Raw genomic sequence first — 18,490 nt, 5'->3', positions numbered from 1 at the left:
AAGCCACCATTCTGAATTAAGGCCTTAGAAAATGGGTTTTCAGAATAAATCCGTCATTTCTTACTTAAGAGCTAATGTGAAGTGTTCAGCATGCATTAAGTGTTGCCTTTAACTACCGGAATTTGTTTTCAAATAAAGAAGGTAATTTAAACTAATTTTAGGGAGGATGCTGTAAAAACACCATACTGTAATTATGGCAGTGTATACCGGTAAGTCATGAGATAAAGAGACATCATAAATAGTATTGATGATTGTACGATTAATATTTTTTTTCTATTTTGGAACAGAAAATTCAGCAAAAGCTATTAAACAGAGGAAGCCTGGAAAGGCTCAGAAGAGAAAGAGACATGAACTAAATGAGAATGATCCTAATGACAGGCGCATTATGAAGGAGATGAATTTCTCAACTTACTCACCAAAAGCGACTAAACTTCAACGCCTTAATACTGTACAAGAGGAACAGGAAACAGTAAAGACTGGTGAGTTATTTTTTTCTCAGTTTGTTCTAAATTGGCAGTTTAGATAAAATATTATTTGATATACAGTGGTCCCTCGGTTAACGAGCACAATCCGTTCCAGCAGGTTGCTCGTTAACTTAAAACCACATATTTCAATAGGGTTTTGGGAATTGGTTCCAGCTCACCGAAAATTTACTAAATTCAACAAAATAGGCGAAAAAGTACACTTACTTTGGGGTGTGTATGTGAAAGGCTCCTGGATGATGATGATGGAATTATAATGAAGTGGAGAGGGAGAGAAAGGCATTGGGGTGGAAGAGAAGTCACCCATGGTGCTATCTTCACCCATAAAATTTTAGTTCTCTTGGTGTAATTCAAGATTATTTTCTTTAAATCAACACTGCACTGCATTATATATTGTCAATATGTAAAATAAATTTCAAAATGACCAATAATTTGCTTGGAAACACAGAAAAAAGCGTTTAGTTGAAGAGTCTCCACTGAAAGAAAGAGAGAGAGACCCAAGCCTGTTTGTGTTAACAGGCTGAGATGGCAAGAAACTAGTTTTCCTTACCTTCAATTATGATCAATAATTGTTAAAATGACTAAAAAATTAATATTAAACTTTTAGGATTATTGAATAGTATAAACTTCTTGATATTTACTAAAATAGTAAGGAATTTAAGCCCTAAAACCGATTACTGTATTGGCAGATAATACTACAGCTGGTGGACCGCCAAATGCAAGCGAAAACATGTTGAAGTGCGACATAAAAACTTCGTTATTGAGGATTGCTCGTTAACGAAGTTAAGAATCTTATGGAAGGTAAATCGTTAACGAAATCTCGTTAACGAGGACCACTGTAATGTATTGCCACTTCATTTGTTTTGTGTACAGTGGTCCCTCGGTTAGCAGCGCCGATATGAGATAACTAACCCGACCATGATTATAACAACCACAACTATGATTATAAAAACCACGACTAAGATTATAACAACCACGACCATGATTATAACAACCACAACTATGATTATAAAAACCACGACTAAGATTATAACAACCACGACCATGATTATAACAACCACGAATATGATTACTTCTAGAACTAACAGTTATAACAACCATGACTATGATTATAGCAACCACGACCATGGTTATAACAACCAGACTATGATTATAACAACCATGACTATGATTATAACAACCACGACTTTGATGATAACTAGCACGACCATGATTATAACAACCCGACCATGATTATAACTACGTACGACCATGATTATAACAACCACAACCACCAGTTATAACAACCCACGACCATGATTATAACAACCCACACGACTATGATTATAACCCACGACCATGATTATAACCGACCATGATTCCACGACCATGATTATAACAACCCGGCCATGATTATAACAACCCATCGTTTACTAACAACCACGCCGCTGATTATAACAACCACAACCATGATTATAACAACCACAACCATGATTATAACAACCCACGACCATGATTATAACAGCCACGACTATGATTATAATAACCACGACCATGATTATAACAACCACAGCCCAGTTATAACAACCACGACCATGATTATAACAGCCGACTATGATTATAACAACCCGACTTTGATGATAACAACCACGACCGCCCAGTTATAACAACCCGACCGCCCGATTATAACTAACTAGCACGAACCCAGTTATACCACGACCGCAGATTATAACCGACCATGATTATAACAACCACGACCGCCAGTTATAACTAGCACGACCATGATTATAACAACCACAACCATGATTATAACAACCACGACCATGATTATAACAACCCACGACTATGATTATAACCCACGACCATGATTATAACCACGACCATGATTATAACCACGACCATGATTATAACAACCCACGGCCATGATTCATAACAACCACGACCATGATTATAACAACCACGGCCGCCAGTTATAACAGCCACAACCATGATTATAACAACCACAACCATGATTATAACAACCCGACCCTGATTATAACAGACCCACGACTATGATTATAATAACCACGACCATGATTATAACAACCACAACCATGATTATAACCACGACCATGATTATAACAGCCGACTATGATTATAACAACCATTATGATTATACACGACTTTGATGATAACAACCACGACCATGATTACAACAACCGACCATGATTATAACTAGCCGACCATCATTATAACAACCACGACCATGATTACATAACCCACGACCGTGATTATAACAACCCGTCCGCGATTATATCAACCCACGACTATGATTATAACCACGACCATGATTATAACAACCACGGCCGCCAGTTATAACAACTCGACCATGATTATAACAACATGACCGCCAGTTATACGACCACAACCATGATTATAAACGACCACCATGATTATAACAGCCACGACTATGATTATAATAACCACAGCCATGATTATAACAACCACAACCATGATTATACAACCACGACCATGATTATAACAGCCACCGCCAGTTATAACAACCACAACCATGATTATAACAACCACCACAACCATGATTATAACAACCAACCCGACCATGATTATAACAGCCACGACTCACGATTATCACCCACGACCATGATTATAACAACCACGACCTTAATTATAGCAACCACGACCATGGTTATAACACCAGACTATGATTATAACAACCACGACTATGATTATAACAATCAGGAATTTGATGATAACAACCACGACTATGGTTATAACAACCACGCCCATGATTATAACAACCACGCCCATGATTATGACAACCACGACTATGATTATAACAACCACGACCATAATTATAACAACCGACCATGATTATAACAACCACGACCATGATTATAACAACCCACCGACTATGATTATAACAACTCGACCATGATTATAACAACCACGACCATGATTGTAACAACCATGACCATGATTATAACAACCCACGCCATGATTATAACAAACCGACCATGATTATAAGTAGCACGACCGCATTATAACAACACGATTATGATTATATCACCCGACCGCCAGTTATAACAACCCACGACCATGATTATAACCCACGACCATAATTATAACAACCACGACCATGATTATAACAAACACGACCATGATTATAAGTATACGACCATGATTATAACAACCACGATTATGATTATATCACCCACGACTATGATTATAACAACTCGACCATGATTATAACAACCGACCATAATTATAACAACCACGACCATGATTATAACAACCCGACCACGATTACAACAACCCACGACCGCAGTTATAACAACCACGACCATGATTATAACAACCATGACCATGATTATAACAACCATGACCATGATTATAATAACCCACGACCATGATTATAATTAGCACGAACGCAATTATAACAACCACGACCATGATTATAACACCCGACCACAGTTATAACACCACGACCGCATTATTATAACCCGACCATGATTATGACACCCGACTATGATTATAATAACCACGGCCATGATTATAACAACCACGGCCGATTATGACACCCGACCGATTATAACACCCACGACCACGATTATAACAACCCACGACCATGATTATAACAACCACGGCCATGTTTATAAAAAACCACTGCCATGATTATAACAACCACATCCATGATTATAAAAACCACGACCATGGTTATAATAACCAGGACCATGATTATAACAACCACAGCTATGATTATAACAACCACGACTATGATTATAACAAGTATTTATAACAAACTAATGACCATGATTATAACAAACCACACCATGATTATAACACTCCACGACCATGATTATAACAACCGCGACCATGATTATAAACACCCACGACCATGATTATAACAACCTACGCACCATGATTATAACAACCACGCACTAGCGATTATAACAACCACTTACCATGATTATGACAACCACGGCCATGATTATAACAACCACGGCCATGATTATGACACCCACGACCATGATTATAACACCCACGACCATGATTATAACAACCACGACCATGATTATAACAACCACGGCCATGTTTATAACAACCACTGCCATGATTATAACAACCACATCCATGATTATAACAACCACGACCATGGTTATAATAACCAGGACCATGATTATAACAACCACAGCTATGATTATAACAACCACGACTATGATTATAACAACCATGATTATAACAACCACGACCATGATTATAACAACCGCACTGACGATTATAATAACCACCGCCCATGATTATAACAACCACGACCATGATTATATCAACTACCGACCATGATTATAATAACCAGGACCATGATTATAACAACCACGACCATGATTATAACAACCACGAACATTATAACAACCAGGACCATGATTAAACAAACCATGACCATGATTATTACAACCACGACAATGATTATAACAACCACGACCATGATTATAACAACCACGAACATTATAACAACCACGAACATTATAACAACCAGGACCATGATTAAAACAACCATGACCATGATTATTACAACCACGACCATGATTATAGCAACCATGACCATGATTATAGCAACCATGACCATGGTTATAACAGCCAGTCTATGATTATAACAACCACGACAATGATTATAACAACCACGACTTTGATGATAACAACCACGACCATGATTATAACAACCACGACCATGATAATAACAACTAGGGCCATGATTAAAACAACCACGACCATGATTATAATAACCACGACCATGATTATAACAACCACGAGCATGATTATAACAACCAGGACCATGATTATAGCAACCACAACCATGATTATAACCACGACCATGATCACAACAACCACGTCCATGATCATAACAACCACGAACATGATTATAACAACCACGACCATGATTATAACAACCACGACCATGATTATAACAACCACGACTATGATTATAACAACCACGACCATGATTATAACAAACCATTCAATTAATAATATAACAACCACGACTATCATTATAACAAACGACCATATGCTTATAACAACCAATGCACATTATAACAACCACGACCATGATTAATAACAACCATGACCATGATTATAATTAGTACCAACCATGATTATAATAACCAGGACCATGATTATAACAACCACAACTATGATTATAAAATCCACTCTACTAAGATTATAACAACCACGCACCATGATTATAACAACCACGACTATGATTATATCACCCACCGACCATGATTATAACAACCACAACTATGATTATATCACCACTACCATGATTATAACAACCACTCCATGATTATAGCAACCACGACCATGGTTATAACAACCAGACTATGATTATAACAACCACGACTATGATTATAACAGCCACGACCATGATTATAACTAGCACGACCACAACTATGATTATAAAAACCACGACTAAGATTATAACAACTACGGCCATGATTATACCAACCATGACTATGATTATAAAAACCAAGACCATGATTATAACAACCACGACCATGATTATAACAACCACTACTATGATTATAACAGCCACGACCATGATTATAACAACTACGACCATGATTATAACAACCAACCACGACCATGATTATTACAACCACGACTATGATTATAATAACCACGACCATGATTATAACAACCACGCCCATGATTATAACAACCACGACCATGATTATAACAACCACGACCATGGCAACCACGACCATGATTATAACTATAACGACCATGATTATCATAACCAGGACCATGAGTATAACAACCACAACTATGATTATAACAACCACGACTATGATTATAACAACCACGACTTTGATTATATCACCCGCTACCATGATTATAACAACCATGACCATGATTATAACAACAACGACCATGATTATAACAACCACGACTATGATTATAACAACCACGACTATGATTATAACAACCACGACTATGAATCGGCTGCTTGTGCAATTAACCAGGCCGTTCACATATATTTATTATTTGGGTTTAAGTAACGAAACCCAAACGGTAGTTCCTTGTTTTATTATAAAAGGGTTGCATATATAATTCCTGAGTGTAGATCGACCGTAAGTCCCACTGTATAGGAGTGAATGAGAAAGGGACGCGTTTATGTATTATAAACGCTATTCACGCCCTTACGATATAAGTTGATGTGGAGCGACCATGAGTAGTGACCCATCGAGGAGAACGGTATGGGTACGCCGTTCTCCCAGGGAAGGACGGAGCCATCCACCGCGACTCTCAAATAACGCCTTCCTCTAGTAGAGGATATCAAACTACTGCTCGCTTCAGGTGGCCAGAGAGCCGCTACTTATGCCTTTACTCAGCATAGTATGACGCAGCTTCCCGTGGGCACACCTTATCACGTGCATTGAACATGTCACCTCATAGCCAGTGGAAAGTTACAGGGTGGTGAATCTGAATATAATATCAGATGTATTGACCCATTTATATAATATGTTCTGTTGATGAGACAGGGGCCCATTACAACTATGATTATAACAACCACGACCATGATTATAACAACCACGACCATGATTATAACTAGCACGACCATGATTATAACAACCACGACCATGATTATAACTAGCACGACCATGATTATAACAACCACAACTATGATTATATCACCCACGACCATTATTATAACAACCAGTACCATGATTATAACAACTACGACCATGATTATAACAACCACAACTATGATTATGACAACCACGACCATGATTATATCAACCACGACCATGATTATAACAACCACGACCATAATTATAACAACCACGTCCATGATTGTAACAACCACGACCATGATTATAGCAACCACGACCATGATTATAACAACCACTTCACCATGATTATAACAACCACGACCATGATTATAGCAACCATGACCTTGATTATAACAACCATGACCATGATTATTGTTCGTGTTCTGGGTAATAAGTTCAATATACAGGAGCGAACACAAACACCTGTATAGATTTTGTAGGTTCGATTTACTGGATAAGAGATATGTACACAAGGGGAGTACCGCTCCTCAACCTGTCTGCTCGTCAACTGCTCTATAGACGACGTATGGCAAGTGATACATTAACAGCTTCCATACGCCGCCAGGCACATTAATTAGGCATGTGACATCTTAAATATATTGCCACACGCCACTAGCTAGGCTGAATAAATAATATATATAAATGGAGCACATACATAATATACATACATAATATATAATACAGCATACATAATATACATACAATTATAACAACTAGGCCATGATTAAAGCAATCATGACTATAATTATAATAACCAGACCATGATTATAACAACCACGACCATGATTATAACAACCACGACCATGATTATAACAACCACGCCATGATTAAAGCAACCGCGACTATAATTATAATAACCACGACCATGATTATAACAACTGCGACTATAATTATAATAACCAACTTAACTATGATTATAACAACCACGACCATGATTATAACAACCACGACCATGATTATAACAACCACGGCCATGATTATAACAACCACAACCATGATTAAAACAACCACTAATTATGATTATAACAACCACGCCATGATTATAAACAACCACGCACTATGATTATAGCAACCACGGCCATGATTATAACAACCACAACCATGATTATAACAACCAAAACCATGATTATAACAACCACAAACCATGATTATAACAACCACAACCATGATTATAACAACCACAACCATGATTATAACAACCAACCACGACCATGATTATAACAACCACGACTATGATTATAATAACCACGACCATGATTATAACAACCACGACCATGATTATAACAACCACGACCATAATTATAACAACCACGACTATGATTATAACAACCACAACCATGATTATAACAACCACGACCATGATTATAACTACCACGACCATGATTATAACAACCACGACCATAACAACCACGACCATCTGGAAAACGATGTCGCTTGACGCTGTCAGCCGGCCGGCGGTTTGGCTAGCCAAGCACGAGCGTCAACTTTCACGCCTCGGTAAACTGTACCACCGGGCACGAAGGGCCCACGATCATTTGTTGTACTCTATAAACTTTGTGTTTCTCTGTGAAATGGTCCCTAAAACACTGCCTAGTGTCAGTGATGACCCTGACAAAGAAAGTTGAATTATTAGATAAGTTAAAAGAGGGGATGAGTGCTGCCGCAGATGGTCGGTTGTTTGAGTAGGTATACAGTAGTGCACTCTGGGAGTATAAGTTTCTCTTCGCAATTTTGCCTATTTGCACCATTCCTTGGAACCCAACCCTGCGAAAAACAAGGGTTTACTGTATTCAATCTAACATACCTATATTATGATATTTTAGGGGATAATATCTAATTTGTATTGATCTGTGATGATTTCTGCACGTGGGGAAGCAAAAGATGGCATGTGAAATGCTCTGGTAATGTAAATATCTTAAGGCCTTAAACACATCATGATGTAAATCGCACACAAATCATTGAGTAGCACTATTTGCATCGATGACAGAAATCCCATCATTAAGCTTTAAAAAATCCGCCAAAAGTTTTATAAGATACTTACTGTACATACAATTTTCGTACATCATAGATGCCATCATGATCTTGTGAGGTAAGCTTCCAGAAAGTACCAAAGCATGGGTGTAGTTCTGCTGTCCATCAATTTCCTCCCCTCAACCATGCTGGTAGGTTACAATATTTTGTCCCTTTATATCCTCCCCACAATTAGTCGTAACAAAATTCCAAAGCCACCGTTAGAAAGCTCATAAAATTCCACTTGGTAGGTTTGTGAGAAAATATCCGAAATATGATGCTGGGAACACAAATATTTTTTCTTTACTCAGAGTGAAATTGTCTTCTTCTCTTCTCTCATTATTTTCTACTCATAAAAATAAAATATATAATAAATCTTGTGGGATAAATTGGCCACAGAACAAAGATGACCAGACCTCATGAGAGTGGTACCATATGAATTTTGTCATAATCACAGAAACTTAAAAACTTGTTGCATGCACGAGAGGAGAACAAGAAAAAGAGTACAAAAATTTCAGTGACATCCTCCACCACACTGCGTGATGTTATGTTATGAAGAGGAGTTTACGCCCCAGAAGTTGTTATCGTGTTCGTGCTCTCCTTGTGATATTTTTATTACCGGAGCGTTTCACATGCAATTTTTTTCTTTCCCAATTGTGGAAATTATCAGAGATCAACATAGAATGGTTGTTATCCCATAAAGTGTCATAATTTAAATATGATAGATTAAATAATGAAGATCTGTAGTGTTTAAATAATGAAGATCTGTAGTGATTCTTTGAGTGTCCACCCGCCAACCAATCAGTTGCTTTGCTATAAACTGACCCTAGGCCTTAGTTGCAAGCTTCAAGTGAATAGACTAGTAACTGGAAAAGCCTGAGATATATTGTTATTAATGCTGTTTTAATTAATTTTTCCAGTTGTGGTAGCAAAGAAGAAAAGGAAACAAGGACCTAAGTCTTCATTTGACAAGGAACTGACCAGCACTGATAGAAAATCTGTTAAAAAATTCCGAGCTGGACCATCATACCAGGAACGAAAGGATGCATTCCATTCAAAAAATCCCGGAAAGAAGTTCAAACCTAAACGAAAGTAAAAATAGTTGAAAGCACACTGACAAGGTACAGTTGGCTTCACTCCCATGTTACCATTTTACGTTGCTAGTCCTCTCCCTGAAGTGTGAATTCGAAGCATTCACTAGTAAGCAGGAGGGAGAGGGAGGGTGTGTTTAGGTAGTTGTCTTTCTGTGGGTATTGGGGGTGAGGATGGAAAGTGTACATCAGCTGGGAAAAATAACTGTGGTTAAGTAAGGTGTTCCTTTGTAAAACAGGGCATTTATGTTCAAATGGATTATGTTGAATCTATATCTTGTAGAAGCAGTAAAGTTCTGTTTAACCCCATCAAAACAATCAGGAAGTGGGCACCACATATTTTATTATAATACAAATGATGTGAACAAAAAGCATTATCTATCTCAACTGATATACACTGGCCACTCTCACCCCTAGTATCACCTCCCCCCCCCCACCAACAGAGCTACGAATTCACATTTCACACCTCAAGGAGAGAGAGGATTGGCAACACTAAGTAGTAAATGCTGGAATGGAGCCAACTGTACTCTCTCAGGTCTGAGGGTTGGTGATTATGGTGCACCAGTCCAATATTTTGGGGGCAGTTTTTTCATTTATCTCCTCGGTCCTCTTTCCTTCCATTGTACTCATTTTTTTCAATATCACTTTTCCCTTATCTCTAAGTACATGGCCATAAAAATTTAATTTTCCTTGTTGTCTAAATTATGAGAATGTCTCTTGTTACTCTAGCCAGTCTTAGTACTTCTCCATTTGCTGTTCCATTGCTATAGCATATGTTCATTATTTGTAACAATTTGAGGGTCTCTGCCATCTTGGTGTCTGATGAATGGGTTCATTCTTTTGGCTCAGACAGTAGTACTGCCCATACATTGTATTTCAGCAACCTTTTTCTGAAACTAAGTTACTGTCTTTTAAGTTATAAGTCTCACTAAATTCACTACAATCTGCCCTTGGTATGTCATAGATCTGGTTACCAGGTTCTTGAATTAGAATACAGTTATTTAATTCCTGACAGTGTTATTATTATCCAGGGCCAATTTTCATGTATAAAGATGGATTGAGTGACACTGAAGCCATGAATTTGAAATATTAATATTGTTTTCTTTGCTAAAGTCACTTATCATTTCTCATCTTTCATTACAATTATTCAGCCTATGTGGTCTTACTTCTGGTCACCTTCCCCTTATTGCATTGGAATTAAAATCAATTACAGTACTATCATTAACATTCTTTGAAGTTTACTGCTTCTTTTGCTTTCTGTAAATACACATAGAACTTTTCTAAAACTTTACTTCTCACTCTTCACTATTATTACCAGATCCAGAGTTTTAATATTTAAATTACTGTAATCAGCATAACTCACTTTTAAAAGAACTTTCATCTTTCTTATGCTTAGCACTAACTAAATATTTGAATTAATATTTTCCCCATTGCAGTTTGAACCTACCTCTCTTACTTCACTTTTTCCTAAAGTATCCTGCTGTAACTTTTCACCTCCAAATTAAATTTTGCATGCTTCCCACTTTCATTTAATATCCCCACATTCCAAGGTCTTTTGTGAGTATTTGACCATTCTATTAAGCTTTTTGAATTATTATTCAATACAGGACATTAGATAACTCAGTAGCATGCTACCCACCAGCTTGGGATACAACTGGCTCAACAAGAATGCGCTCAAATTATCCTCAGTGGCTGTCCATGGTTTTTCTATGGTAAAGAACTGAAAAACACTCATCCAGAAGCTCAATGCCTTTCCTACCCATGGGAGTAAGCTGCCAGAGCAAACAAGAAAGTTAGGAATGCACTATAGTGGATATGCTTAGCTTAACCTCGCTGATAAAGGGCCAGCCAATCACATCTGAAGACAATAAAAAAGGAGCAACAGTTAGCTTATTGTTTTCTAAACACATCAAGGTAATCTTTACTAGTTAGTCTAACGCCTTGAGTGAAACTGCCTCTGTGTGATGTAAAAAACACCAGCTCTGTCATGTGCTACCAACAATACATTTACTCTATATTATGTAACAATTGCACTGATGATACATTAATGTTTTTAATATACAGGTATTTTAAAATGCTTTTGTTTGGTCTTTATCCTTGTAAATACAATACGTAAGTGATTTATATTCAAACCCTTACAATTATTCCCAAGAGATTGAGTATAGATTTACAATACTGTATACTGTATATAAACCCTACAGTCCACTTTATTTCTTCATCAGTATAGAAAATACATTTCTTACAGTAATTTGTCATGGTGTAAAAAAGATACAAAACAGGGTCCCAAAAGCATCACTTGGTTAAGCATGACATATAGCTCAGTGATGGTAAGCAGAGCTTAGTGAAAACTTCTCTCTGAAGTAGGCAATTGAGGACTGAATACAAAATGGATGATTAACTGAATTCGAAGTGGAGGTTGTGGCTGGTGCATTGTGTGTGTTGTATAGGTAGACATAGCTGACTTTGTTAACTCAGAATTTAGAGAGCAAGTTTTAAGGCCAATCTAATTTTTAGGGTGATAACTGTGATGGGGAAGGATTAGTTATTTTAGTAATCCTCAGCTACAAGATTGGGGAAAACTATATATATATATATATATATATATATATATATATATATATATATATATATATATATATATATATATAGTAAATATATATATATATATATATATAAATATCTATATATATATATATATATATATATAATATATATATATATATAATATATATATATATATATATAATATATATAATATATATATATATATATATATATATATATATATATATATATATATATATATATATATATATATATATATATATATATATATATATATATATGGCATGTGTGAAGAATATTTTTTTTTATTAACTGAAGATATTTGTTTTAGCTCATAAAATAATTTGACATTGCTGAATTTCATACTTGATGATCATTTTGAATATAAACATCATATATTTTGCATTAGACATAAAATTTTAGATATAATGTTTACTCTGAGTAAATATGTTATCTTTTTGCAAAAATATATGACATTTATATTCAAAATATTCCTGGTTTTACAAGGAATCCAGCAATGTCAATTATATTATCCTAACTTAATCTGAGGTATTATTTGATACTAAATGTTAAAATCTAGTTTTTTCACCCACCCTTTAGGGAGGGTTGGTGGGGGTGGGGGAGGTTGGGACGGACTGACCATCTGGCTGGTTGGAAGAGGGGGAGCAAGGTTACTTTGATTGACAGATAGTGTTGTGAAGAATATTTTTTTTTATTAACTGAAGATATTTGTTTTAGCTCATAAAATTCTTACAAATTACCCGACCAGAATATAATTTACATTGCTGGAATTCTTACTTGATGATCATTTTGAATATAAACATCATATATTTTGCATTAGACATAAAATTTTAGATATAATGTTTACTCTGAGTAAATATGTTATCTTTTGCAAAATATATGACATTTATATTCAAAATATTCCTGGTTTTACAGGAATCCAGCAATGTCAATTATATTATCCTAACTTTAATCTGAGGTATTATTTGATACTAAATGTTAAAATCTAGTTTTTTCAATCCACCTTTCCCTTGAAGGGAGGGTTGGTAGGTGGGGAGGGTTGGGACGACTGACCATCTGGCTGGTTGGAAGAGGGAGGGAGGCAAGGTGGGGTACTTGATTGACAGATAGTGTTGTGAAGAATATTTTTTTTTATTAACTGAAGATATTTGTTTTAGCTCATAAAATTCATACAAATTACCCGCCAGAATATAATTTACATTGCTGGCATTCTTACAATTTGATGATCATTTTGAATATAAACATCATAGATTTTGCATTAGACATACAAATTTTAGATGTAATGTTTACTCTGAGTAAATATGTTATCTTTTTAGAAAAATATATGACATTTATATTCAAAATATTCCTGATCTTACAAGGAATCCAGCAATGTCAATTATATTATCCTAACTTTAGTTTGAGGTATTATTTATTACTATATTCTCGGTTCCCCCAAATTTCTCAGAGGGAAGAGCCAGCGAGTGTTGTGTGAGAAGAGGGGGGGGAGTCGAGTCCATTATTTGAATGGACATTAACTTGGCTAATGTATTTCTCTATTTCTTAAGTATTAATTGTGTGCATATACCATCATAAAATTAAGATGTTATTTTTACTAGAACATAGGTATTGTGTTGGAAAAAGTGGAGTTTTGGGGGTCAGCTGGTCTCTATTTCATTTAATCCCATATGTTATGTTATTCACTTTGCGCTGCTTCTCACTTTCTTCCGCGTACCCTGTGGGTTACATTAACCGTAAAGTGAGGGTTGACTGAATATATATATATATATATATATATATATATATATATATATATATATATATATATATATATATATATATATAATATATATATATATATATATATATATATATATATATATATATATATATATATATATATATATATATATATATATATATATATATATATATAATAATTATGAGTTTTTTCACCTCCATCCTTAGTGCGAGATCTCCTACATGTACGGATGTATGTGAGCCTAACAAAGAGAAAATAGACAAAGCAAAAGAGAAATTAGACAACTGGCCACATACACTACGCTACAAATGATACTCTTTCTCCCCTCCGAGCGCTGCAGGAATCTTGTTGTCGGCAGAGTTGTATTCCACATGTGAGACATAACGGGTGGGGGTGTGAACCACTCGGCCGTCACATGGTGACGATTCCGTCTAGTGACACGAAATCTGTGGGAGAAGCAAAGGGAGAAGGAAGGTTGAACAGGCAAGGAATGTGGTGCTTCTCTCACGGCAGGTGCAAAGTCCTCAGGGGCGCCGGGTGGGGTGTCTGTGTCCATAGGGCCAAATGCAGGATCCTCATCAGGAGCATTAAGTACCTGAGGGAGAAAAGAGGGTACCCAGAAATGTTAGGGAGAGGTGGTGCTGCAAGCAGAAACGGTGGGCAGACTGGCGAAGGAGGTGAGGGATGAATGTGTTCAGGGAAATGGGAAGGTTGGGCAGTAGCCTTAAATGCAGAAACTGCCTGTCGTAATGTTTGTAGTAGGTCGTGACGGGCAGCAGGAGTGAAGTGGTCGAGGTTAGGAGCAGGTTTGAAGTCCCTGGGGAGGCGAAGGGGCTCGCCCAGGGTGAGAGCGGCTGGGCTGCAGTCCATGTCTTCTTTGTGAGATGCACGGATGCCAAGGAGCACTAAGGGTAGAGCATCCGTCCAGCTGTAGGGGTAGTGCTGTGCCTTGATGGCGTCCTTCAGCTGACGATGAAACTGCTCCACCATTCCGTTGGATTGAGGGTGGTAAGAAGTATTGCAGTGTCTGGAAGTGCCGAGGAATTGTAGGAGACTATGTCAGAGTTGTAACTCAAACTGGACTCCTCGGTCAGTGATGACAGTCGTGGGAGGATCAAACGGGAGACCCAACCAGTCAGGAAGGTGCAGACGGCTGACTCTGCTGTAGCATTAGGAATGGGAATGGCTTCTGTCCACCTGGTGAAACAGTCAATGTAGGTGTTGCCGCAGGATGATGGAAGAGGTCCCACGATGTCGAGGTGCACTACCTGGAAGCGTCCTTTGGGCACAGGGAAGGTTCCTAAGGGAGTCATGGGTCGATATTGTAGATATATGAGACGAATATGGCTGTAATATGTAACTCTGTACTATTTACCATTATTGATTCAGGTCTCTGTATTATATGTTTTATAATCATACTCCCTTTTGTCACCAAGTGTTAGTTCAGGCTTTGGGCACATGCGCTATGCAGCGCTGTGCGCTTAGACAGAATACCCAGAGAGATTCCAAGACAGGGCGCTGTTACCTAATGCCAACTCCTTTTGTGTTTGTACCAGAAATAGAACTTCTGGACTGACATCAGTGTGTTTCCTTTACCCTGAGTGTAAGGACCACCTGAGTATAACACAGCATGGCGCAGTGTTTAGCTGGACATCACATTATTCAGGGTAAATTTGGACACAGAATCTCTCTCGAGACGCCATCTTGTCAACTCCTCCTGTCGAGTGGTTCGTACCTCAACACGATATTCCTGGATTTACAGTGCAGTGTTGTGAAGTGCTTTTCAGTGTTGTGTGTGCCCTTTAGTGTCTTTAAAGTGTTTCCCGTGTTTCACCACTTTTTACAAAAGAGGCCTTTTAAGACCTATGGGAGAACTCAGTTTTGTCCACCCCGTTCATGTCTCGACGGCACTGCGTGTCTGAGCCAGCCAGCCCGCTAGCCAGCCCGCCTCGAGTACACGCATACGAACGAGCACACACACACACACAGGCTCGCAGATATCTTCCATTTAAAGACGATTGCTCTTCTGCTCACTTGTCAGTACGTGAGAGAAATAAATGAGCCATATGGATGATCAGGAATTTATTGGGTTTCTTCAGATACCCAAACAGCCTACCTCAGGCGGATGTCGATTTGATAGGAGTGGACTCCAAGTGGATCGGGAAGTGGATCAGCCCCACCACCTTAGCCCCCACTACACCGTCCATAATCTGCCACAGGTGTCGACTTCCTTCATTAGTCAGTTTTTGGAAGAAAACCGGCGACAAGGCGACATCAGGAGGCGGCAGAGCGATGAGCAGGCGTGAAGAGAGAATCTGGGCGTCAACAAGAAAATGCCAGATTCAGTGCCATTATCGAGTTGTTGGCACCTGTTAACCTTCAAGCAGCTACTACACCTGCCTCTTCATCCACAGGTGCACCTGCAGGGTCCTCTTCAACTTCTTTGCCCCCCCCCACAGAAAGCACTCGCTCAGAGTCCACCGCCACTCCAAGCTGATGCCTCGTTCCAGGTATTCCGTGAATGGCGTCGGAGGTGGGACGATTATTTGATGATGGTCTATTTATCAAGGTTGCCTAGGGAGAAACAGCTGATCAAGATGAGGATGTGTCTCACCCTAGAGACGCAACGTATCCTGGAGCACACCCTGCAAATTCCCCACGGCACAGACAAGAGTGTGAAGGACGTCTTGGATGCTTTGCAGACGCATATCAAGGGTCTCCGCAACGAAGCTCTCCGTAGGAGAGAACTTCTCAGTTGTAAGCAGCTGGAGGGTGAGTCATTTGCAGATTTTTACGTACGACTCGGACGCATCGCTGAGGAGGTTGACGTTTGTCCTGGGAACTCGTCAACTTGTGAGGAAACACAGCTGAAGATGATTATCCTCATGGGCGTGCGGGACGAAGAGCTTATTCAGAAGCTTATCTCCCTCGACACTGCCTCTTCTCTACAGGATGTTGTCACCACCTGCCGGTCTTACGAAGCCACCAGAAGTGCAACTTCTGCCATTCGTGCTCCACCTAACCAGCTGTGTGCCATCTCCTCAAATAAGAAGAACAAAGGACGTGACCGGACTTCAGCTTCACATCCGACTTCAGCTTCACATCCGACTTCAGCTTCGCATCAATCTTCAGCATCACTTCAGACTTCGACGCCAGGTCATTCCTGCCAGTATTGTGCTCGTCGGCATGGTTCTGAATGCCCTGCCGCTGACAGCACCTGCAATAACTGTGGCCGTCGTGGTCATTGGGCTAGGACACTGAAGTGCCCTGCCAACAACGTTCAGTGCCGCTCCTGTAGCCGCATTGGACACTATGACAAATGCTGTCAGTCAAAGAAGAAGAATGATACTACTTGCAAGTCTCAGGCGGCGAAGAACAAGCGCTGTCGTCGCGTGAGATCCTCTTCTTCCCCTGTCAGCAAGACACCTCAACCCATCTGTGGTCACCTGTCATACGGCGACGTTACATCCCGTATCCAGATGCTTCCTGACACAGGTGCGGACGTCACAGTCATCGGCACAAGATACCTCGACATTCTGCGGATCCCTAGGAGCAGCTTGCAACCACCGTCAACTTCTACAACGCTCACCGCAGACGGTTCTTCAATGGCACCTGCTCTGGGTACATTTCAGGCTACCCTCACCCTAGGTAAGCAGTCATGTTCTGCCAGGATTCAGGTCCACAAAGGTGTTCAGATGCCACTACTGTCTTATGGCCACTGTCAAGAGTTGGCCATAATATCTTCAGACTTTCCTAAGCCAATTCTGGAAATAAAACATGTCAACAGGTGCAAGGAGCTGCCCCTCCCACCCAATACGTCACCTTCTGCAGCCAGGGAGTTCTTCCTACTGCAATTCAAGGACGTGCTGGTTTCCAAGGAGGACCTCAAGACGGCTCCACTCAAGCCAATGGCTGGCTCCCCCATGAAAATTCACCTGAAGGATGACGCAGTACCTTTCGCCATCCACACACCGAGACAGATACCCTTCG

The 18,490-nt window shown here is 38.8% G+C and overlaps 1 protein-coding gene across 1 annotated transcript; it reads left to right on the top strand.

The window, feature by feature from the left end:
- Positions 1 to 232: 232 nt before the first annotated feature.
- On the top strand, positions 233 to 12,248 carry LOC121859235 (probable ATP-dependent RNA helicase DDX27). The gene is made up of 2 exons (XM_042355970.1): positions 233 to 479; positions 10,003 to 12,248. The coding sequence occupies exons 1-2, from the start codon at positions 248 to 250 to the stop codon at positions 10,176 to 10,178; spliced, it is 408 nt and encodes a 135-aa protein (XP_042211904.1). The 5' UTR covers positions 233 to 247; the 3' UTR covers positions 10,179 to 12,248.
- The last annotated feature ends 6,242 nt before the right edge of the window (positions 12,249 to 18,490 follow it).

Source organism: Homarus americanus, unplaced genomic scaffold (genome assembly GCF_018991925.1).
Source record: "Homarus americanus isolate GMGI-L3 unplaced genomic scaffold, GMGI_Hamer_2.0 scaffold36188, whole genome shotgun sequence".
Taxonomy (NCBI): domain Eukaryota; kingdom Metazoa; phylum Arthropoda; class Malacostraca; order Decapoda; family Nephropidae; genus Homarus; species Homarus americanus.
This window is presented reverse-complemented; position numbering and strand designations above follow the sequence as displayed.